Consider the following 22,500-nt stretch of genomic DNA (forward strand, 5'->3'; position numbering starts at 1 on the left):
TGGTCCTCTGCTCCCGCCATATCTGCCTCTCCCACTGACCGTACTGATTCTTCCCTCCTCCTTCACTCCCCTACCCTCTCCCCCCACCTTTGCTCCCTCGCTACCCCCAGACATGGCTGGTCCTGACCTAAGGGGAACCTCCCCCCTCCCGCCCTCCCTGGATCCCCCTAAAAATTTTTTAAAACACCCCTCTAAAAACAATCTCAACTTGAATAATTTAGAAGCTTTTTTGTCCGTAACTGCCGCATGCCACCTCTTTCCCTTTAAGCAGAAGTGGGGCTTGGTGGACTGTGCCTGGTGCAATTTTGGGGGGCTTCAGCATAGTTTGGAGGCATTGGGTGTCGAGAGGGACCCCTCGCTTGCCCTAACCGTGTTTGTTCAGCTGTTAAGCTGCGTTTCGGGGGTTAAAAATGTGGCTTTATTTCTGGAATCTGGCCTGTGTTTTGGAGAAGTTGGGTTTAAGCCACACACCTTCAAAGCTGGTCCTTCAAGAAAAGATTGGGTGGCCATTTGTCTGGGGTGGTATAAGGGCTCCTGCCTTGGACAAGGGGGTTGGACTAGATGACCCCTCAAGGTCCCTTCCAGCTCTAGGATTCTTTGATTCAGTTCTGAAGCGGGTAAGAGTCTTGAACGAGGACCCCACCAGGCTGAAATTAGGGCACCAGGAAGGTCAATTGACTGGGAAACTGGAAGCTCAGGAAGGAGGCCGTAGACTAAAGGAAGTGTCCATTCTGTCTCTGGTGTGAGTCTTGTTTGTCCAGCCAGTTTGTGTTCCACATTCCTTAGTGAAGGTTGACTAATTGCGCTAAACGTGAAACCAAGTGAATTTTCCATCTCTTAAATCAGGGGTCTCCAAACTTGGCAACTTCAAGCCTTGTGGACTTCAACTCCCAGAACCCCCTAGCCATCCATGCCTGTTTCTTTTCTCCCACTCCCTAGAGCGGAGAGATTGCAGAGGAAAGGACCGCAAGAGAGTAAGCAGGCATACAGTGGGGATACGTATCAAAAGGAATGCGTTATTGCCGAGGAATTCTGGAAGTTGAAGTTCATCCATCTTAAAAGTTGCCAAGTTTGGGGACCCCTGTCTTAAAGCTTTCCAGGTATTTGGTTCCGTTTTATTCAGTTTTATATTGTTTGATGGAACGTGTCCTAGATTTAGAGAAAGTCTAATCTATCTGCCTGCCTTGTACCTGACGAAATAAGTCAAGGGCTCCCTGTAAGATGGCAGGGGAAAAACTGGAGAAATGTCTAAATATATGTATTCTAACACGTGCATTTGAAAAAGGCTTTTTTCCTCAGATATACATACCGGCGTCTCTGATTTTCATTTGGAGAACTTGCAAATATCAGACAATTGCAGTCTTGAGGGATTTCTAATTTTTTTATTAGATAAATTGAATTTTTCTCCCCTAACCCCAATCTGTCTTGAGTCTTTTGTTTTCTCTGCTAACTACTAAAGTGATAAACATTTCAGCAAAGTTGCAAATGTGAATTTTAGGGGATTTCCCCCCCCTCTGTGGTCTTAAATCAAAGGAGGTGTGTTTAATTTGCTTGTTTATTTAATTTCTTTAATGAAGCAAAGCAAAAAAATTAAAAAGAGCATGTCTGCTGTGATCGCATCGGAAATGTTTTGAAAATCCAAGTTAGACTGAAACTTTTGAACAGGGAAAAATGTAAATAACAGGAGCTCCTGCTGGATGTGTTACGCTGTTTCCGTTACAGTTTTATTTCTGTTTGAAAACAGGGTTTGTTTATGGTTTAGTGTATTTGTGGTTAAAGCAAATATCTCCTTAGTGTATCGGTTCAACCACTGAGATATATAAAATAGAATTTATGGTGTAGTGTAGTGTAATATATAAATCCAAGGTAAAGTCGTAAAATGGGCAAAACTCACTTAACAAAATGTCTTGTTTAGCAACAGAAATGTTAGGCTCTGTTGTGGTCATAAGTTGAGGACTTTCTTACAGCAAGCAAGGTGCTTGTTCCAGAATTGTATTTTTCCTCCCTCGTAGCCAGGTTTTGCGGCTGTGTTTCTAGTCCTGTGTGAGAAGCGCTGTCTTCTCCATCTGTCTTCCTAGCTTTTTCCCGGATCAAGAATAGCGTCTAGGCTTCTTCCCAGGTGCCCTTTGACTCTTCTGAGGTAGATTGCCCCGCCACAGGAGGCTCCATCCCCTGCCCGGGCCCAGGCTCAGCGCTCGGCCGCCGTTTTTTGTGTGAACAACCTGTTATTTCTCTCTATTTCAGCCAGGCGAGAGGCCGGGCGGCCTCCGAGGCAGAGCCTTCCCATGCCAGGGGCCGTAGCTTGTATTAACGGCAGTTGGGTAGGATCTGGCGGAGGCCGGGGACCCCTCCCGGCCTGAACCCGGCGGCCGGTGCTTGTCCCTGCCTGCACCAGAAGGGACGGTCTGAAGTACACAGCAACACCCTGCTCGCCAGGGTTCAAGACGCCCCGTGAGTACTGAGTGCGGTTAACGTCTTCCCTTCTAGCAGGGCTGCAGCCGGACCCTGCGGTGGCCAGACCCGTCTCTCCGTCCCAGCCGCTCTTCCCTCCCCAGGTGGCTGGGGCTTCGTGTCCAGCTGAGGGGGTCCTGTCCCCCATTTCTTGAGTCTCAGCTGTGGAGGAAGCAGGGCTGTGGAAATCAGCCTGCAGACGGCCCTTTCCGGGGGAATTTGCTTGGATGGATTGAAAAGCCAGCGACCACTAACCAGGGTTAATTGAGGGGTCCTTGGTGCTCTCTGAGCATGGTGGCTTCTTTGCAGACGTTTCATGACCCAACTAGGTAACGTTATCGGTGCTAGAAGGGAGGGGGGTTTGAAGGGAGGAGGAGGAGGAGGAAAAAGAGGAGGATTGTGGGGTCCTGGGTGATCTCTGAGCTTGATAGTTTCCTTACAGACGTTTCATGACCCAACTAGGGAACATCATCTGTGTTTGCTTTCTTTTAAAACTCCATCCTTCCTTTTCTCTCAAATTATTCTTAACCCCAACCATCCTAGATAAGTTACGCCATTAAAAAAGCGACCGGGATGTTTCTGTGTGCCTCGGATAGACGCTGGACGGTTTGAACAGTCGGGATTCAAAAAAGGTCTCATGGTGAACGACTTGCTGAACGATTCGGGTGGCCCAAACTGGAGCTGGCCCAGTGTGGATGATGGGTTATAAAAGGAGACAGATCGGGTCTTTGGGGGGGGGAAGCAGGATCGAGAAAAGATGGCCCAGAAAGAGGAAAGCGGGAGAAAAGACCGTTTGAAATCCGGGTGCATTTTGGCTTAGAATAGGTATAAGACGAAGCGGTGAGAGATTCTGGCGGGTTTTCAAGTGTTCGCTGCAATATCCCACCACAATAAAAACTGACATAAGTGATTGTACACATCACTTCGGCTTTCACCTGCATTTGCAACCGAGTCCTGTGAACAACAGTGTTGTCATTTCCAACCCCACACAGTCAAAAATTTCTTTGCTGTCATTTAAGAGGAGGTTTCTAACCGGGCGGTCGTTGCTGATTTGAAGTGTGTTTTCTCAGTTGAAATTATTTAATTGCGTCGTTTAATCCACGGGCGCTGCAGTTAATTGGTGGTTTATTGTTGTTGTTATTGCTGGAGATTGCTTAGGAGTTTTGGATGGACATTGCAGTTTTATCAGGAACTCCAAAACAGGGAAAACTTTCTGAATTTGTGTCTCTTGCCAAAAAAAATCATTTCTTTGAAAGCGTTGTGATTTTGTTTTTCAATTTCTCCCGGATTTTTTTTTCTTTTCTAATCCTTCCCAACTCCACCAGTAAAAAACAAACAAACCAGTCCTTTTGTCCATTCAGAGGCCTGGTTTTGGGGTGCCACTAATTTGGGGGCGCTGCCAAGTCTTCACTCAATAATTTTGCTGGTCTCCATCCCATTGTCAGGTTTTGGATGTGAAGGTTCCTCTACGATGTTCCTCTCTTGCTTTTTATCTGAAACTTAGGTTTAAAAGAGGCTTGTGGTGTTAACCGGTCTTTTAAAAATATAATTTAGCTGCTTCTCTTTGACTTTGGACCAAAAATAGCCAGTCCTCGACTTACGAACAAAATGGAGCCCACAATTTATTTCGCTAGGCAAGGCGGTTGTTAAGTGAGCTGACCCCTGACTCTCTTCCCCACCCCCTCTATTTTTTCTCTCCAGAATGGCGGAACCGCGCTTTAACAACACCTATTTTTGGCCACCTCCTCCCACCATGCCCAGTCAGGTAAGAACCGCGACGTCTCGGCTTCCAGTTACCGGTTAGATTTTTTTTTTTTAAGTTTCTAGTCCTCAAGAACCAAAGCTCACCCTGCTAATTGGCTGGAGTCACGAGAGCATCAATTTTTCCTACCCTGTTTGGAAATGCTAGGCCTGATCAGATTGATGAATGCAAGTCAAGGAGGCTTTGGGGATTAAACCTGACCCCATGTGGGAGTCTGGGGGGATGTTCTCCATTGGATAATAGAAAATAAAACGAGATTTTTTATTTATATAATTGCCAGGTAAGAGATAACGTCATAATTGTACATGTATTTATTTTTTTTCTTCCTTCTCTTTCTTTCCTTCCTTCCTCCTTCCCTCCCTCCTTTTTCTCCTTTCTTCCTTTTCTCCTTCCTTCTTTCTCTCCTTCCTCTCTCTTTTCCTTCCTTCCTTCCTTCTTGCTTTTTTATTAGTTTGTGTTTTTTATTTTCTTCTAAAAATTTGAATAACATGTATTTTTAGAAAAGAGAATAGCATCCCTTGAATTATTTTACTTTCAGTTATTTTTCTGTATGTAAGAAAAAGGAGATATGTTTTTTTTAAAAAAAAAATCTTCTTCCAAATTCCCATTTTAATGGGAGGGAGACATGGATAAAAGCACTGGGGAGCAACCACATAGATTCACGGTCCTGGTGCGGTCCTCTTCTTCTGGGAAGCTACTATGCCATCCAAGATCTCCTAGTGGCCTCCACACCAAGATGAACTGGTCTGACTCTGCTTAGCCTTGAGGTCCAGCCAAAGTTTAGCAGAAATTCCTCGGTTGTGTTGAATCAGGGCTAGACAACATTTTCTCACTGTCAAATTGTTGTTGGTCCTTAAATTTGCCTTGGCTGGTTCTCCACCACCTCTAGGGCTCCCTCTGTCAAACGCGTGAATTGCAGTGGCCCTTGAAAGCTCATCTAGTCTGACCCCCTTTGCTCCTTGGCCTCCTGTCGTTTTTAAGCCACGATTGTCGGTCGTTCTGGCTTAGTCATTCTGTCCTCTCTTCTCTTTTGTGCCCAGCTGGACAATTTAGTCCTGATCAACAAAATCAAGGAGCAGCTTATGGCGGAGAAGATCCGCCCCCCTCATTTGCCCCCTACCTCGGTGTCTTCCCAGCAGCCCCTGCTGGTGCCCCCCTCGCCAGCGGAGAGCAGCCCGTCCATCATGTCCATTCCGAAGCTCCAGCAGGTCCCGGGGCTTCACCCCCAGGCGGTACCCCAGCCGGACGTTGCTCTTCACGCGCGCCCGGCCACCAGCACAGTCACAGGTATGGAGACAAAAGGACGGGTGCTAGTCCTCATGGTTTTCAGATATAAAATCGGTGCGCTGCTTTTAACAAGAGAATTGCGTTTGTAATTTGTGGTTTGTTTAAAAAATTAAGAGAGGAGAACCGAGCTGAATGGAGACGCCTCCAGTGCAGGATTTTGCTTAGCCTTTTTTCCCCCCCCCCGACTTGCAGGTCTGGGGCTAGGGTCCCGCACTCCTGCCGTCAGCACTTCTGAATCCAGTACGGGGACGGGCACCAGCACCGCCTCCACGCCCACCTCCTCCAGTCAAAGCCACCTCATCGCCTCCTCCCCCACCCTCATCTCGGGGATCACCAGCCCCCCACTGTTGGACTCCATCAAGACAATCCAGGGCCACAGCCTGCTGGGGCCCCCCAAGAGCGAGCGAGGCCGCAAGAAGATCAAGGCCGAGAACCCGTCGGGACCCCCGGTCCTCGTGGTCCCCTATCCCATTTTGGCTTCAGGAGACATCGGCAAAGAAGGGAAGACGTACAGGTGGGTCTCGGGAAAAGGCTTCCGGTCACACCTCAAAATAAATGTGCTGTTTATTCTGCCATGTTTAGTTTCAAAACGGGAAGTGGTTGTGTTTAAGTTTTCATGTCACACCTGACTATTTTTGGTTTGAAAAATGGGTGCCCACACAAACAGACCCAACCTATCTTGAAACCAACAAAGAATAAAACTCTTCTCATTATCCCTTGCTCCAAATCTATGGAGGGCCAAGTGGGACGTCACTCCTCGCACCACAAGGATCCTAATAGCCTCATGGATTTGGCTCTCTGTGTTGTGGAGCCACGGGGGACAGTAACGTTGCTGCATCTTGTGACAGGGAGTTCCAGTGATCAAAGTCCGGCTTGTTTTTCTGCCTGAAGCTTCCTGTCATCCTCCAAGTGTTGTAATTTCGGCCTCCATTTTTGCCAGCCAAGGACAACATTTTCTCCTGCAACCCCGAGCGTTGGCTGTCCACACAGGGCAAATCCATGTTGTGGGCCCCCCTCTGAGGTTGGGGTTCTGCGGTGTCCCTAAACCCTCTTCCTCGCTCCTCAGGTGTAAAGTCTGCCCGCTTACCTTCTTCACCAAGTCGGAGATGCAGATCCACTCCAAGTCGCACACCGAGGCCAAGCCGCACAAGTGCCCGCATTGCTCCAAGTCCTTTGCCAACGCCTCCTACCTGGCGCAGCACCTGCGCATCCACCTGGGCGTCAAGCCCTACCACTGCTCCTACTGCGAGAAGTCCTTCCGCCAGCTCTCCCACCTCCAGCAGCACACCAGGTACGGCTCACCCGGCACAGAGGCCTGGGGACCTTGGTAGCGCCCTCCGGCTGGGCAGTGGGGCAGCTCCAGCCATTTGGAGGGGAGCCAAGGGGTGGAGTTAAATGGAAGAGGTGGGGTTACAAGGGAGGGGCAGAGCTGCAAGCAGAGGATAATGCAGCAATGTGCAATCAGACCTGTACTGTACACAGCCTGTACTACACAGTTCATGAATCCAGCTGGGGACAAGACATTCTGGAGGCTACCCAAGAGCCCACTGCCATCTCTTGCATCCTTCACACCCTTTGAAAATTGTGCAAGAATGGAGCATGCTTAACGCTGGCGTGTCACCCAAATCATTGACACGTGTGTCTTAGCTTCACCACCATCTAAATTTTTGTCCCTCAAGATCGCAGCACAGAGTACGAGTCTCAGGGTGTGGAGAAGGTGTGGTGCCTTTGTGGAACTGATCCCTCTGTCTTGATGCATTTCAGAATTCATACTGGAGACAGACCGTACAAGTGCCCGCATGCCGGTTGTGAAAAGGCTTTTACACAGCTCTCTAATCTCCAGGTGAGTGGAAAAAATTGGGACGGTGAGGCCACCGCTTGGATGCAAAATATCTCCTGTTTGTAAATTTGAACAATCACTAAACGAACTGTTGTGTGTCAAGGATTGCCTGTATCGGGTTCAAATTGTGACAATGTGGCTGCAGCTCAGGGAGGTGGGAAGAACTGCATCAGAGACTTCCTACTAGACTACCACTAGCTCTGGAGTTTTGCTGTCGCAGGGTGGGTGGCCTGCAAAACGGCCTCCAGAGGCAGATGGGACTGTATTTGTGTTTTACCTGTTTCTTTCCTCCCATTTCCACTACCCGCAGTCACACCAACGGCAGCATAACAAAGACAAACCCTACAAATGTCCGAACTGCTACCGGGCATATTCAGATTCAGCTTCGCTCCAGATCCACCTCTCGGCGCATGCAATCAAGCACGCAAAAGCCTACTGCTGCAGCATGTGTGGACGAGCGTATACTTCGGTAAGTAAGCCCCTCTGAGCCGGGGGACGTTCTGGGAGCTGAAGGTACAAATCGTCCCGCCCAATCGTATTACGGTTTATTTATATTTATTTATATCTGTCCTCTCCTTCCCCAGGAGACCTATCTGATGAAGCACATGTCAAAACATACGGTGGTGGAACACCTCGTCAGCCAGCACTCTCCTCAGAGGACGGAGTCCCCCGGCATCCCCGTTCGGATATCCCTCATCTGAAACGCAGAGAAGAAGGAGCCCTCCCCTTGCGTGACGGACCTTCGCAAATGCCCGAAATGAGAACGGGAGCAAGACGGAGATCTCCGGATTATGCAAAACAGCCGTAGTGTTCTCCCTGTGCTGTTTCCTCAGATTTCTTGACAGTGTACAGCACTGTGCTCAGGAGGACCAAGAGACCCCCCCCCCCAAAAAAAATATCTGTCCCCCACCCCTCATTCACCCCTGAGCAACCTCGGGCCTTGACTATGTTTGTGGAGGGGACATGTCCTCTTTGATGTTGGGGACAACCAAAGACAATTCCACAGCACTTTCCACCCTCCCTCGATCGCTTATCCAGGAGCGCCGTTTTCTGAGATCGCGGCGTTCTGTTTTTTCCCATATTCCCTCCCTTTTCTCAATTCAGATAATTTTTCCCTCTCCTCCTCTCCCCTCCCTCCCCAAAAAAACATTGGCACAGAGATTTCTTTCTGACATGGAGCACGCAATCCCTCTGGACTCCACCCTGAAGCCATCGAGGGTCTCCTTGGACAAGGCACAGTACCGTGAAGTATTTTGGTGCTAAATCGGAAGGAGACCCGACACCCCAGAAGCATCAAGAGAAGAGAGGCAGAGTCTGGCGGACGCAACAATGCCACGCGCCACACGTTGTAAGCCCGAACCCAGGCACTGCTGGCACAACGTCAGGGAGAATTATGGGACCGTCTTGTGCAAAAAGCAGAACCAACCTCTGGTCTTTTTCAAGAGAGGGAAAGCTTGGGAAAAATGGCAAAACTCAACGGGGAAATCCTGTACCTATTGGGGCCGGGGGGGGGATGGGAGAACAAGAGCACTTGTAACAATACGTCAGGAACGTCCACTGCATTAGACAAAAGGTTTGACACCCTGGTGGCCTGTTGGGACGAGACAAACCATTGGACGAAACCCGTCACGTAGAGAAGACGAGGTCGGCGCTTGTCCTGGCAGCAAAAGGGGGCACTGCTCTAGGGGACATGCACCGGGGAGGGGGGTTGTTGCTTCCATGCTCATATGTTAGCCATTTGTCCAAGCTACAGCTAGGTGGTTGGGATGTCGTATTCCCACTGCGTTGGAAAACCATTGTATTTGGTTGGTGGGCGTGCAACCTGGCCAAGTGAGTCTTCAAGGGGGAGGACGCCATTTCTTTTTCCTCCCAATCATCAAGTCCGTCCCTCCAGCTTTGTGGTCGCCCCAATTCATCTCTAGACGACCAGAAGATGCATCAACAGAAGCTCCTACGCCTCCTGGTTGGCGCATAAGGGACAGAACGTGACCATCCGTGATGAGAAGGAGCAACTTGTAGGGAACTCATTTATCTTACAGAAGGGGGGGGGAATCATCCAAGAGCCTTAGAAGTGGTCTTCCCCAGACGAAGAGCGATTATGCAGCTTTTCAATCTCAGGCCTGCCGATGGTCCTGCTTGCAACTCTAATGGAGGCTGCACATTGCAGTCGTTCAGTCGTAACAGTTGTAAAATATGTACCTCACAAGATTGGCCCAATTTTACAATCTTTTTCACTGCGGCCGTGACAGTTGAAAGTGAACAACTTAAGTCATTAAGTGTACGCCGCTGCTGTTTTAGCAAACCCACTGTTCACCATAACAGTAACTAGTCATAAGTCAAGGGCTACCTCTATAGTTGGAAGGGGTCCCCCCCTGGACTTGATCACCCCATAGCAATCCAGGCCGTCTTTTCTTCCACACACAAGTGGGCTCTGACACAACCACATTAGTTTGTAAGAGGCATTGGTAAAGATCTTGCATCTGACCAAAAAAAAAAAAACCCATCAATTTTTGGGCAGGACTTTGACATCATCCCCAACCTGCCGGCCTGCAGAACCCATCCAAAGCAAGTATTTCTCAACCTTAGCCACTTAAAAGATGTGTGGACTTCAACTCCCAGAATTCCCCAGCCAGCCCTGTCTGGTTTTTCTTCTCCCACCTCCTGCAGAGGAAGGGATCATAAGAGAGTAAGCAGGCCTCAATACACATAATAATGATAAAGTTGGAAGGGACCTTGGAGTTCATCTAGTCCAACCCCCTGCTCAGGCAGGAAACCCTATACCATTATTAGCGACGGAATTCTGGGAGTTGGAAGTCCACGTGTCTTCAAGTGGCCATGGTTGAGAAACTTGAGCTTCCGTTCTTGGTTGTCTCCTCTCTCCTTGTTCCTGGCTTGGTTTCTGCCTTGGGGGAGGCACAGGAAAGACCCCATTCCCAGAAAAATAGCCAGGGACTGATTTTTAAACCTCCCGCCCCCCCTAAAAAAAAAATGCTATTACTGATCCTTGGCTGAGTTTTGCTTCCATCCTTCCGAAACCGAAACTACACAATCCCGCCAGACCAAACCAACGGTTGCCTCTGCCCCCCCCCTTGAAAAGATTTTGCAGGCAAACCCAAATTCAACTCGGCTCACTTGCCTGGTTTTTAAAGTTGCACCTCATTTTTTGTCTAAATAGGGTAAGGGGAGGAAGACCTCCACCCCCTCCCCACCAACACAACTGAAAATCCACCTCTCTCTCTTAACATCCCTTTGCGTTCCCCGTTTTTTTTAAAGATAATGAATTATTTCTTTTTAAAAAAAGGAAAAAAATATTTTTACGCCTTAAAAATCGCTGTTTTTTTAAGCAATTTGTTTCTTTCTTGCTGTTTATACTGATTTGGTCCTTTCCCCCCTTTTTAAAAATACTTTTCTTTCTTGGTTTTGAATTGATGTTGTATGATATTCAATATTGTATCCTCTCCTCTTTTTTTTGGCATGTTAATAACTCTGTAAATAAGACTCTTATACATATTGTTAACATCTTTTTTTTTCTATATAAAAGCCCAGGAAGCATCTAGTTAGTGCCCTAATTATTACCCTTGTTAATGAAAAAAAAAAGGATTTTTTTTTTAAATATATAAAGAGGGAACATCCTTCCTCCCACTTTCTAAAACTCTCATGTTATGGGAAGAGCAGAGACTGTCCCTTGTTCCGGGCCATCGTTTGCATCGTTCCGAAAAATTTAAAAATATTATTACCAATATATGAGAAAAGATCACTTTTTAAAAGTTGCTTTGTATTTCTTCTCTGTTGTGGAAAGCAAATAATAAAATGTCTTTTCAATCTTGGGCTGGACTTGGCGTAGGGTCTTCCTCCTTTTCGTGGGCAAAGATAGGGGGCTGTTGGGCCTGCAACTCGGGGACCCTCCCCGCAAAGGCTGATGTCTACATTCACACAGAAAACGTTAAGTTACAAAAACCTTGAAGTGACCAAGAGGAGAGCAGATTGTTACAGAAAGTGTTGTCGGGTGGAGGAATCTGACACCTGCTAGATGGTGGATTCAGTTCCCATCATCCACAAACACCCAGAGCTGCTGACTAGGGTCAGTCGCAGCAGCAGCCAATGGTACGTCCAGGTACCCACATCCTCCATGCCTTCACGGGAACCAAGTCATTTCAAATTCTGTAACAGAACTAAGAATGAGAAAGGCCTCCAAGAAACTACACCCAAATCTTCCCGTGCAAAAAAAATGAAATAATGACAAACCATCCAGCAGCTCCAGATATTTCCATCTCCCCTTTTCCAAAAAGACGTTCCTGAAGGGTTGAATATTTTCAGCCTTCGAAGTGGAGCAGAAGACCATTTTGAAGACATTTTTTTTCCCAAAGATGTTTATTAAAAACCAGGAGATGGAAGAAACAATAGAAAGTCCTTTTCTCGCAGCCCAGAAGGCTTTGGTGAGTGTCCAGCACACGGGGAAACGAGGCATTGCAAACTGGCGACCACAGAGGGACACAGCTCAGCTGCACTCCCGCTTGCCTCTCTTTTCCGTCCCTGATTGCCCAAGGCGAACGCACCCACTCTCGACACCCCTGAGGCCTGCCCCGTCTTCCAGAGAGAAAACCAGCCCCTCCTGCTCCTCCCTTGGTGGATTAATTTTTTTTCCAAATGGGGTGTGTGTGAATTGATACTTGCAACAAACTCAAAATGTTTCTTAAGGCAGCTGGGGAACTGGTCTCGTGTCCATGGAATCACAGGTTTTTGGAAGGGGAAGAGCCCAAGGCAGCCCATGGTTGTGGCTCCAACCTGGCCACTCCCAATTTCAAACGGGGGGGGGGGAAAGGATGGACGGCAGAAAGGAAGGATGCATACCAATGAGGAGGGGAGCTTTGTCCAGGTGCTGTTTTGGGGTGGACCCCAATGAGCCCGAAAGAGCTGCAGGGGGCTGGGTGGAGCCAGAGAGATGGGGAAGTGCACTATGTGGCACCAATATCACACACACACACACATACCTACTCAAAAGTTTAAGGCAACGGTCCTGTTTGGCTTTGAGGTTCCAAAGAGGCTTTTTCCAATGCAAAGGGGGTGGGCGGCCGGGGCCGTAGAGGGCCTGGTGGGCCCCCTCCCTTCTCTGCCCAAAGGGTACCACTTTCCTCCCGTCCTGTAACAGGGAGAGGAGCAGCTGGGGTTGTCCAAAGGGAAGCTACGGACTACTATGTCATCATCTTCATATGTACACGGCCCCATGGACCTGCCCTCAGGGCATCGGACCACCAAGACGGGGGTCTGTCTCTTCTCCCCATCCCCTCCGTCAGTGGGGGCTCTTTGTGCTCAAGTTACCTGGTGAGAAAAGGGAGTGTTGGCCCAACGGCCTAATCCACCTGAGCATTCCCCTCCCTTCCCCAAGCTGATCGTCCATCCATCACGGCCCGGCACCAGCCCCGGCTCCTAAGAGTCCTTCAACATGCAGATACGGGCATAGATCTTCAGGGCAGGCCCCAACTTGATGTTCATGGCGCTCATGAGGTGGTCCTCCTTCAGCAGCAGCAGCGCCTGGCCATCGATCTCCTGGGCGCGGAATTCATCGGCGATCTCCTGGCAGCCTGCAAGGGCGGGGGGGGGGGTGGTGGTAAACATATCCCATCAGCTCAAGAGACTCACAATCCAGCAATTTCACAATCCCTCGGAGGTCCAGCAGCCCAACTTGGAGGACACGCAGCTTTCTTGACGCAAAAGAGGCGACCAGGGTACGAAAGATTGATGTCCAGCCTTCGAGGGAGGCTAAACCACCACACGGATCTCAGGAAGGTTACTCCGTTTCTATGGAGTAGGGTAACAAAATTTTGCAAGCCCGCCAGGATTTCTCTCCACTTCATCTTATACCTAACAAAAACTTGGAAGACAACCAGAGTTTCTACTTCATCTTAAACCTAACAAAATTGAGACAGGGTTAGTTTGAGTTTGGGGCACTTGTTTAACTTCTGGTATTCTCTAAAAGTCCTTGAACCACCCTTTCCCTGAGGGGAGGGGGCTTCTAGCAGGCAATTAGGTGGCCCAGCACGGTACAAGGAGATGGGGGTTCCGCCTCTTGGGAGGCTGTTCAGGGACTTCGCTGAGGCAGACACTTACCGGGCAGGGAGTGGATGAATTCGTAGACGTCCTCCACGTTCCACTTCGTGGGCTCGCTGCGCAGGAAGTGGCGTTCCATGCCCACCAGGTCCCGCAGGTGGACATCCGGCAGTTCCATGTCTCGCTCGCCCTGGCGCCGGCGGGAGGCGGAGGAGCTGGCCGAGATAGGGGAAAGAGGCTCCTCGTAGCTGGAGTTGTCCGAGCAGCGGCTGGAGTCCTCTTGTCCACGGCCGAGCTGGAGAGAGCTGGCTATCGCCATGGGTGCTGAACTGGGTGGCAAGGAGGCCGGTGCCTACGGGCCCACACAGGATGCGAATCAGATTGGCAGAGTTGTCTTCATACCCATTCTAGCTCAGAACTACGGATAGCCCTCAACGTACCACCACAATTGAGCCTCAAATTTATGTTGTTAAGTGAGGAAAAAATGGAGTTTTGCTCCATTTTATGACTTTTCTTGCCACATTTGTTAAATTAGTAACATGGTTCTTAAGTGAATTAATTGCCAGGTGTCCAAATTTTGCTCATGTGACCATGGGGATGTAATGGTTGTAAGTATGAAAAATGGTCATAAATCACTTTTTTGTGCTGTTGTAAGTCTGAATGGTCACTGAATGAACTTTTGTAAGTTCGAGGACTACCTATAAGACCGAACAGGACAGAACCATAATCTTTTCAATTTCTCTACTTCAGAATATATTCTGAATTTCTCTTTCTTCAGAAAATAGCCCGAAGCCCGAGTGCCTTGAATTTCCTGCCCACCAAGCTCACCGTCTTTTTGCTTTCTTTAGTGAATGGGGGAAGGGCTCCCTTGCAGGGTCGACGTCGACAGTGTGGAGGCGTGTTCGGTTTCTGATGCTTGCTGCGGTCCGGATGGAAGAGTCCCACTCGCTTGGTGCAACCCACGTTATACCTGGGGGGGAGGGAGGGGACGGAGAAATTAATATGGTGCTGCGAAGAAGAAAGACCAAGTCTCCCATCCGAATCCCAACCCTGTGTAGGGTTTAGTGACAGTCAAAGGGAGCTCCGGAGCCCGGTCTCCCTTCGGTTTTGGGGGTTCGGAGGTACCTCTTTGCACACGCCATGGAACAGAAGCGCTTCGAACGCTTGAATTTGTACGCAAAATCGAGGCGGCCGCAGAGCTCGCATTTCAACTTCGGAGGAGATGGCTCGTCTTTGGATTCTGCGGAAGAAGAGCAAAATATTTCAGTCAAGGCCAGAGGAAGTAAAACCCCCTCCCTGGAGCAGTGGTGGGATTCAAACAGGTGAACAAGCGGTTCTCTGGGTGGGTGGGTGGATGCGGCTTCCGGAAGTCCGTTCTGGGCCTGGGCAACAAAAAATTAGACACCGGTTCTGCCAAAGTGGTGCGAACCGGCTGGATCCCACCACTGGCCCTGGAGGCTGCGCAAAGGGGCCAGTTTGCTACCGGTCACTCGAGTGGAAAGGAAGGAACAGAGAGGGGCCCCAATGCTGGAGCACCCCCGTCCCCCAAATTTTAAAAGGCTTGAGGAAAATGACTGTCAACCCCCGAATTTACGCGCAATTGAAACCTCTGCAGAAATTGAACAAACTTGGGGGAAATTTAGGTGGGTGCAGAAACTTTGTAAAAAAAAGTTTTTCTTCCCCTGCCTGACCCCTCCAAAGGCATCACCCTGTGTGTCCAGCCGAGAGGCATTCTGCACATGCTCAGAGTCTCTATACCCCCTTCCTTTCTCAGGACTGATCTCTTCCATCTCCGAGTCGGTAAAAAAGAGATTTTTCTTCTCCTGCCTGACCTTCCCCCCCCCCAAGCCCTCCAAAGACATCGGAGAGGCGTTCTGCACATGCTCAGAGTCCCCAGACCCACCTTGCAAGTAAGGGTCTTCCATCTCGGAGTCGGTGGTGGTGGTGGTCTCTTGCAGCGGGGGCTTCTCTGCCAGAACCGCCTGCGCATACTTCTTCTTCAAGTTCCCCACCAGCAGCGAGGAGCGGCCCACCTGCTTGGGGAAGGAAAAGGTATTTAGAGAGCCCACCCCCCCAAAAGGGCTTGGGGCCCCGCAAGACTTGGGGGGGTCAAGGAAGAGGCTGAACGCTTTGCATTCCGCAGCCAAGGAAGGAATGGAGCACCACCCTCAAAATGCAGCCCCCCCACGACCCCCAAGGCTCTCCCCATCTAATTTTCCCTAGCTCCCCCCAAAATTTCAGCTGGGGGGGAGAGAGAGACACGTACCGGGAACGGTTCGGCCCCTTCCTGGATCACGAACCCCTCGATCAGATGAGTCAAGATTTGGGGCTTCACGACCGCTTGGGGGGGCAGCTTGTTCTCCCCGTTTTGGGGCACGGCGCTGGGAACGGTGGAGGCAGCACTGCCGTTTCCTGATGTCATGCCGGGGCTGCTGGGGTCTGGGGGCGTGCGAACGCTGCCGGGGGTCGCCTCTGCTGGGGGGAGAGCGAGGAGGGGCCGGCGTGATGCAAGGTTCGGAGACAAAGGCAGAGGCCCCTGGCGCAAGAGCTGCCCGGCCCCTCCCGCCCGGCCCTGATTACCATACAGCTGACTCCCACCCCCCACCCACCCCCACCCCTCGCCAGAGACCCACGCTGGACAGCCCCTCGCGCCAGAGGAGCTCAGATACACCAGAAGCACAACCTGGACTGTGAGAGTCCTTGGCCCTCCCTGAGCTAATAGCTCAGGGCGCATCGCTACTACTAGCGTTAGCTGGCTAGTAAACTAGCTAGTAAACTAGGAGCACTAACACTGATGATGTTACTTAGTTTGGGTCATGAAACGCCTGCAAGAAAACCACCCAGCTCAGAGAGCACCCAGGACCCCAGAATTATTACAGGATTTTTGGATATTATGGGGATGGTTATTTCTGGATAGGGGGGGGGCGGGCTTTATGACAAACCAGTGAGGACTAGAAACATCAGGAGGCTGTGGAAAGGACACAAAGCACAGAAAAACAGGTCTGTTGCTTCCCACCTGATGGCTGACTTACATTAAGTAAATGCTTTTATAAAAGCAAACAAACAGAAAACCAGGGAATGTGCTCAACAATAGCTAAATAATAAATGAAATCAACTCATCGAACAGACTAAAGACATTCAGGGGGAGACAGGAAGAGCTTTGGAAGATCTATACGCAGCTTCCGTTGTGTTCCTTGTTTACAAAACTGTATTTGGGGGGGAGGGCAATGTTTACAAATACTTGTTTGTTTTTTATCTCTTATCTCTTCTTCTTCTTTCTCTCCCAAAAGCAATGCCTATAACCCAAATTATCCAGCACTAACTCCAGACCGATTGGCAAAGAACAAAGAATTCTTGGGCTTGCAAAGCATGATAAAAACAATGAAACCACCCAGGTTTCTGGACCTCATGAGGTCTGAAGCAGGGTGTTTATACAGGCAGAAAGTGATCGTATCCACAAGGACTTGTGTACAAATGAGGAACTGGACCTCACGTGCCTACGATGCTCTACATCAGGGGTAGTCAACCTTGGCTCTTTTATGACTCGTGGACTTCAACTCCCAGAATTCCTGAGCCAGCTAAGCTAAGCTGGCTCAGGAATTCTGGGAGTTGAAGTCCACGAGTCATAAAAGAGCCAAGGTTGACTACCCCTGCTCTACATGCACATAATTTTCTGCTCAAAAGGACCCAGATTTGCAAACGAGAAAAAGAAGCAATTTTTTTTCTTTCTTTTTATGTTGCAGAAAGTAGAGTCCAGACCCGTTCCAAGCTGTTTAACAGGAAAAAAAAATCGATGTGACATGTGCAACTCTTTGCACGCCAAGTCGCCTGGCGACACACGCATGAGAGGGCCGGTGGCTGTCCCGCCTGCCCGCCCTTGCAATGCCCCGGAGACGCGGCGCTCCCAGTTCACCCGCCTCCCCATCGCAGCAACGCAGGCAACCCTCACAAACAGAAGCCAGCAGGCACACTTTGCAAGGCATGCTGGGAGCAGCTTTGATCAACAAAGGACGCCCAGCTGCCCACCCCGCCAGACGCTCCGGCCGCAAAGGGGCTTCGCCTGCTTAGATTCCCAAAAAAAGACCGAGAACGGCAGCATCGCCAAGAAGGGAGCCCGGTGCGTCTCTTGATGAGTCTCTGTTCTTGTCCTTGCCTCGTGGCAATCTATAGGACACCCCAAAGTCCATCTCAGACAGAACCCAATTATCTCTGTTGCACCCCCAAAAGTAAACCTCCCTGGTGGGATCGGTTGGTACCGTGCTTGAGCAGGGGGCTGGACTAGAAGACCTCTAAGGTCCCTTCCAACTCGCTTATTCTGGTTTTTTTTTTCCTGTTTAATTATTATATTTATTTCATTTGTATTCTGCTTTTATTATTTTTATAAACACAGGTAGTCCTCGATTTACAAAAGTTCATCTTCACAGCACTGAAAAAAAAGGGACCATTTTTCACACGACCATTGAAGCATCCTGATCAAAATTCAGACGCTTGGCAACTGATTCGTATTTACGACGGTCACAGTGTCCTGGGGTCATGGGGTCACCAGGTTCAAAATCCCCCCTTAACCACCGAATATCTCTAAGTAAATAAAAACAGTTGCGGGGACTGGGAACCTTGCAAGCCCCTCATAAATGCACAGCATTTGAAAACTGATCCTTAAAAGCAGACAGAAGTTATTCCAAGAATTCAGATGCCTGCAAAACTCACATAAATCTTATCCAAGGTTTTCAGCGAAGGTTTGTTATTGCACAAAAAAGGAACAAGGTTGGTTTCCAACTCAGAGGAGTCCAGAAAAAAAAACCCCAAACCTTCTGACTTACGCTTGCCGCCACCACCAGCTGGCAGATAAATTCCCACACTGGGCTAAAGCCGTGGTTTGTTCATCAAACCACAAAGAGTCACGAAGCCCACCCACCCCCTTGCAAACCACAAGAGCAGAGTTCACGCAATTCCACTTGGCGCCCAAAGTTACTTTGAGTCCGGCTGGTGAACGGGAGGCTGTGTCTGCAAAACCACAATCAAGGTTTTGGATCAGGGCTGGATTAACTACGGTTCCATAAAGGCAGTTCCGTCTAGCAAGATTGGGTGGGGGGGGTTGGACTAGAAGACCTCCGAGGTCCCTTCCCACTTGGTTCTTCCGTTCTTCTGTTTCTGTTCTCCCAAAAACGGAAGCGTCAGCAGGGCACATGCGCGGGGAAGGAAGCTGTGGCACGGACGCCCTGGCAGGGAGGGCGGGCCACCGAACCAAACAAACACAAAGAGAACAAACCCCACCCACCCAGCTGTGAGTCTGGAATTATTGTGGTTTTCTGTTCTCACCCTGGGGATTTGGGGAGCTGGCTTTGCTACCCCACTTGCACACTCCTGCTGCTCCCTCAGTGCAAATCCACCCAGGCTGGGCTCTGACCACCACCCCCCCACAGCCCTCCAGATGAGGATGGAGGACACACACACACCCCGCAAGCATGGCCATAATCCAATCAGATCCAGCCTGCCTCCTTTGAGACGCCATCTGGACTCACAATGAAAATTCAAGCTAGCTTGCAAAGCAACGGAAACCCATCGCCCATCACGCCCACCCCCACTGGGAATTCCTAGCCATGTGGTGCTCCCCACCGGAAGGACGGGCAAGCCAGCCCCCCACCCCTCAGAGAGCGGAGAGGGTCCACGCTGCATCTCTCCGCAGGAGTCACCGTTCTCCCATTGCATTTATTTATTTTAGTATTTGTTTATTTGCCGCCTCTCTCCTATCAAAATGAATCTGGGCGGCTAGTTGAAGGCCTGTCAGAGGCTACGACTGCCAAATCAAAAGGGGGGGGTCTCTTATGAGAGAAGAGGAATTCATCCCCCCACCCTTAACGTTACTGGGGACATTCAACCAATTCTCTCATTGTAATCTCTTAGAAGATAAAATAATAGGGATAGAATAGAATAGAATAGAATAGAATAGAATAGAATAGAATAGAATAGAATAGAATAGAATAGGAGCTGGAAGGGACCTCGGAGGTCTTCTAGTCCAGCCCCCCCTGCTCAAGCAGGAAACCCCCTACCATTTCTGACAAACGGCTGTCCAGTCTCTTCTTAAAATCCTCCCGTGATGGAGCCCCCACAGCTTCTGGAGGGAAGCCCTTCTGCCAGTTAAGTGTCCTCTATTTTAAGTTTCTCCTTAATTCCGGAAGGGATTTCAAAAGTGATTCCAAGATCCAGGAAGGGAAGGGAAGGGAAGGGAGGGGAACCACTATGACATCTGCTAAGCGACGGAAGAAAGGACTTGTTTACAGTCATAAAAAGCAGCCTTTGTGTGTCCTTCCCACCCTCGGCCACACGCCACTTCCTGGAAACAAGAGTCCTTCCGACACACACCGAAAATATTTCATGAATCAGAGTCAGAAAAGCCCGGACAACCTTCGTCCAGGAAGGCCGAGCAGACCTCAGCCAGGGGGAGGGCGGGAAGGATGAGCCCGCTGCCCCTCCCTCTCGGCCCAGCTAGCTTCCTAATAGGTGACACAAAAGCCACTTTATCTTCACATTCTTTGGGAGATAAGTTGTTGAGGGCTGCACAAGGGGGGGCTGCACAAGGAGGGGGGGGAACACGCTCCATTTGTCACCAGAAGAAAAAAAATCTGTTTCCTTTCCCGGCAGGCAGCCCCTCCCCTCCCAGTGGCTTCTCCCAGGAACCATAGTTTATGGAGAAAGTTTGGAAACCAAAGGGGGGGGGAAGGGTGCTCCACAGCTGGGGGGGCTCACTTGAGCAGGAAAGGAGAGATTCCCCCCCTCCAGGCCTCTAGGGTGGACTGTGGGGAGAATGCCCCCAACCCAGTAGCGCTGCGTTTCTCAACTGGAGCCACCTTAAAGCGTGTGGACTTCAACCCCCCCCCCTCCAGCCAGAATATGAAGACTTCAACTCCTAGAATTCCCCAGAGAGCATGTGTGGACTTCAATTCCCATAATCCCCTGGCCAGCGTGAGGTTCAGAAAAAAACAACACTGAAAAAGTTTGCAGAAGAAACTCAAAACAATCCCAAGGGGTGTAAGAGGAGTAAACAAACTTGGAAATTTCTGTAATCGACAATAAACGACATTTCTGAAATCCTGAATCTGCGAAATTTCTCAAGGTGGCCTACCTCAAAGGGCTGGCGGAGAGGTTGTGTTAAAATGAGACCATTCAGGTCAGCGATCCAGTTACAGTCAACAAACCCACAAGGACACCATCTGTTAGGTTGGTTTGCAAGTCCCGGCTAATGTCAACACGAGGGTGTTTTGATAACCCGGGTTAGGCCTTGGGGGCTGTGTGAAGGGTTAGGGAACCAGGAGAAAGATTTACAGACAACACAGCTGGGGGGGGGGGAGGACCCCAACTGGCTACCACCCAAACTATCCATCCCCAAGGCACTCCCAGCCCAAGAGAGCGCTCGAGAAAAGCACGATGGGAGATGCGGTCCCCAAACATTAGAAGGATTCCAGGGCCAGGATGCTCCCCGTCTAAAAGGGGGTCCTGAGCACAGAAGCCATTTTAAACTATGTCACCCCCCTCGCCCCCTTCTTGCCCCTGACAAGATAACACAAACTGCATCCGGGATGGGAGGGACAGTCCAAATCCCAGCCCAAGAACGGCCGTTTCTCTGTTAACTCTGACACGCATTTCTAACTCGCTTCCTCCAGGGAGGCGTTTCGCAACCGGGCGCCCTCCGCGTAACTCAGGACCCCAGACCCAGAAGAGGGCTGGCTGGCTGGCTGGCTGGCAGGCGAGCATGGGCGCTGTAGTCCCAAAGGAGCCGGTCGCCCAAGCCAGGTTAAGCGAGGGGGGTTCCCACGCGGGGCAGAGAACCTGATCGGGACTCCGGGAGGCCCGCAGACCCCCCCCCAGTCTCCCCCGGGGTAGAAGGCGCGGAAAGGAGGGGGGGTCCGCGGGGGCCTCCCCCAAAGGGGCACCCAAAGAGGCGAGGCGAAGCCCCCCCCCGGGCCCAAGATCGGCGCCTGGGTGGGCTACCCCTGGATGGGGGGGCTCCACGGCAGGAGGAGACGGGCGACCCCCCCTCCCCGAGGACAGAGAGCCCCCCGCCGCCCCGCAGGCGCCCCCTCCCCGCCCGGGAGCCGCTCACCTGCCTCACCTGCCCGGCTCACCTGCAGAAGCCCATCCGCGCTCCGGTCGGGGCCGGGGAGGGGGGAGCAGCCGCCGCCCGCAGCCCCGCAAGGGCGTCGGGGCGTCCCGGGCGTCGGGGCGAGGCGAGGCGAGGCGGCNCCCACGCCCGCCCCCCTCGCCGCCCAGCCCCGCCCAGAGGGTCGCCCGGGACCCCCTTCGCGCCCCCTCCCCACGCCGCCGCCGGTCCCGGTTGCAGCCTCACGCTGGGAGAGAGAGCGGCTCGGAAGGGGCCCTGGAGGTCTTCTAGTCCAGCCCGCTCCTGCCGGAGACTTGGGGGAGGGGGCAAACGGCTCCCACACGGGGGTCCCGGTTAGAGGCAGAGGCTGGGCGGGAGGGGGAGGCCTTCCAGGGAGGGGTCCTCGGGGCTCTTGCAGACGTTTCCTGGCCCAACTGGGGAACGTCGTCAGTAGAGGCCATGCCTAGTTGGGTCAGGAAACGTCTCCCAACCTTTGTTGGTGGGTCTTCCAGTGCAGCCCCCCTGCCCGAGCAGGAGACCCTCCTAGACCGTTCCACTTTTGTGCAGAAATAATAAAAGGGAAACTCTCACCTATCTGAAAAGCTTCCTTCTCCGATCTCCTGGGATTCTCGGGGCGAGCTGGGCTGCCCCCAAAGGCCGGCAAGACCCCTCCCCAAGGGCCAGGGCTGGACTCAGGGCCCAGGGCGGGCGGGCGGCTGGCTCCAGCCCAGACAAAAACAAGGGTTTTTTTAAATATATTTTAGATCCTTTTGGGAAGGCCGGCAGAAGGACCGGCCGTTAGGTTCCCCCCTTTGTCCCCTTCGCTGGGCTTAATCTGATTAAGCCTGCCCCCCTCGCCTTCTGCACCGCACGCCATAAGGCAGATGCTGGGGCTTTTTATCTGCACGCACCACAATGCACACAAACACACACACACACACAAACATTTGGGTGGCTTTTTTTTTCCCCCTCTCCCTGCACGGCAACAAAAGCCAAGAAAAATTCTGGAGGGTC

At 50.9% G+C, this 22,500-nt stretch overlaps 2 protein-coding genes across 2 annotated transcripts in view; one reads left to right on the top strand and one right to left on the bottom strand.

Annotated features, from left to right (window-relative positions):
* Positions 1-8,212, top strand: part of ZNF362 (zinc finger protein 362) — a 12,172-nt gene extending 3,960 nt beyond the window's left edge. Inside the window, exons 2-8 of the mRNA XM_015820382.1 lie at positions 4,153-4,216; positions 5,254-5,500; positions 5,693-6,014; positions 6,567-6,791; positions 7,265-7,343; positions 7,651-7,809; positions 7,925-8,212. Of these exons, the coding sequence (XP_015675868.1) occupies positions 4,154-4,216; positions 5,254-5,500; positions 5,693-6,014; positions 6,567-6,791; positions 7,265-7,343; positions 7,651-7,809; positions 7,925-8,041 (1,212 nt within the window). The 5' untranslated portion in view covers position 4,153 and the 3' untranslated portion in view covers positions 8,042-8,212. The remainder of the gene's footprint in view (positions 1-4,152; positions 4,217-5,253; positions 5,501-5,692; positions 6,015-6,566; positions 6,792-7,264; positions 7,344-7,650; positions 7,810-7,924) is intronic.
* A 4,501-nt stretch (positions 8,213-12,713) lies between these two features.
* PHC2 (polyhomeotic homolog 2) overlaps positions 12,714-22,500 on the bottom strand; it is a 17,915-nt gene continuing 8,128 nt past the window's right edge. Inside the window, exons 10-15 of the mRNA XM_029284923.1 lie at positions 15,655-15,863; positions 15,292-15,421; positions 14,514-14,628; positions 14,217-14,358; positions 13,449-13,740; positions 12,714-12,922 (exon numbers count right to left, since the gene is read on the bottom strand). Of these exons, the coding sequence (XP_029140756.1) occupies positions 12,768-12,922; positions 13,449-13,740; positions 14,217-14,358; positions 14,514-14,628; positions 15,292-15,421; positions 15,655-15,863 (1,043 nt within the window). The 3' untranslated portion in view covers positions 12,714-12,767. The remainder of the gene's footprint in view (positions 12,923-13,448; positions 13,741-14,216; positions 14,359-14,513; positions 14,629-15,291; positions 15,422-15,654; positions 15,864-22,500) is intronic.

The sequence above is a fragment of the Protobothrops mucrosquamatus genome, unplaced genomic scaffold, assembly GCF_001527695.2.
Source record: "Protobothrops mucrosquamatus isolate PMUCROS unplaced genomic scaffold, P.Mucros_1.0 scaffold1123, whole genome shotgun sequence".
NCBI lineage: Eukaryota > Metazoa > Chordata > Lepidosauria > Squamata > Viperidae > Protobothrops > Protobothrops mucrosquamatus.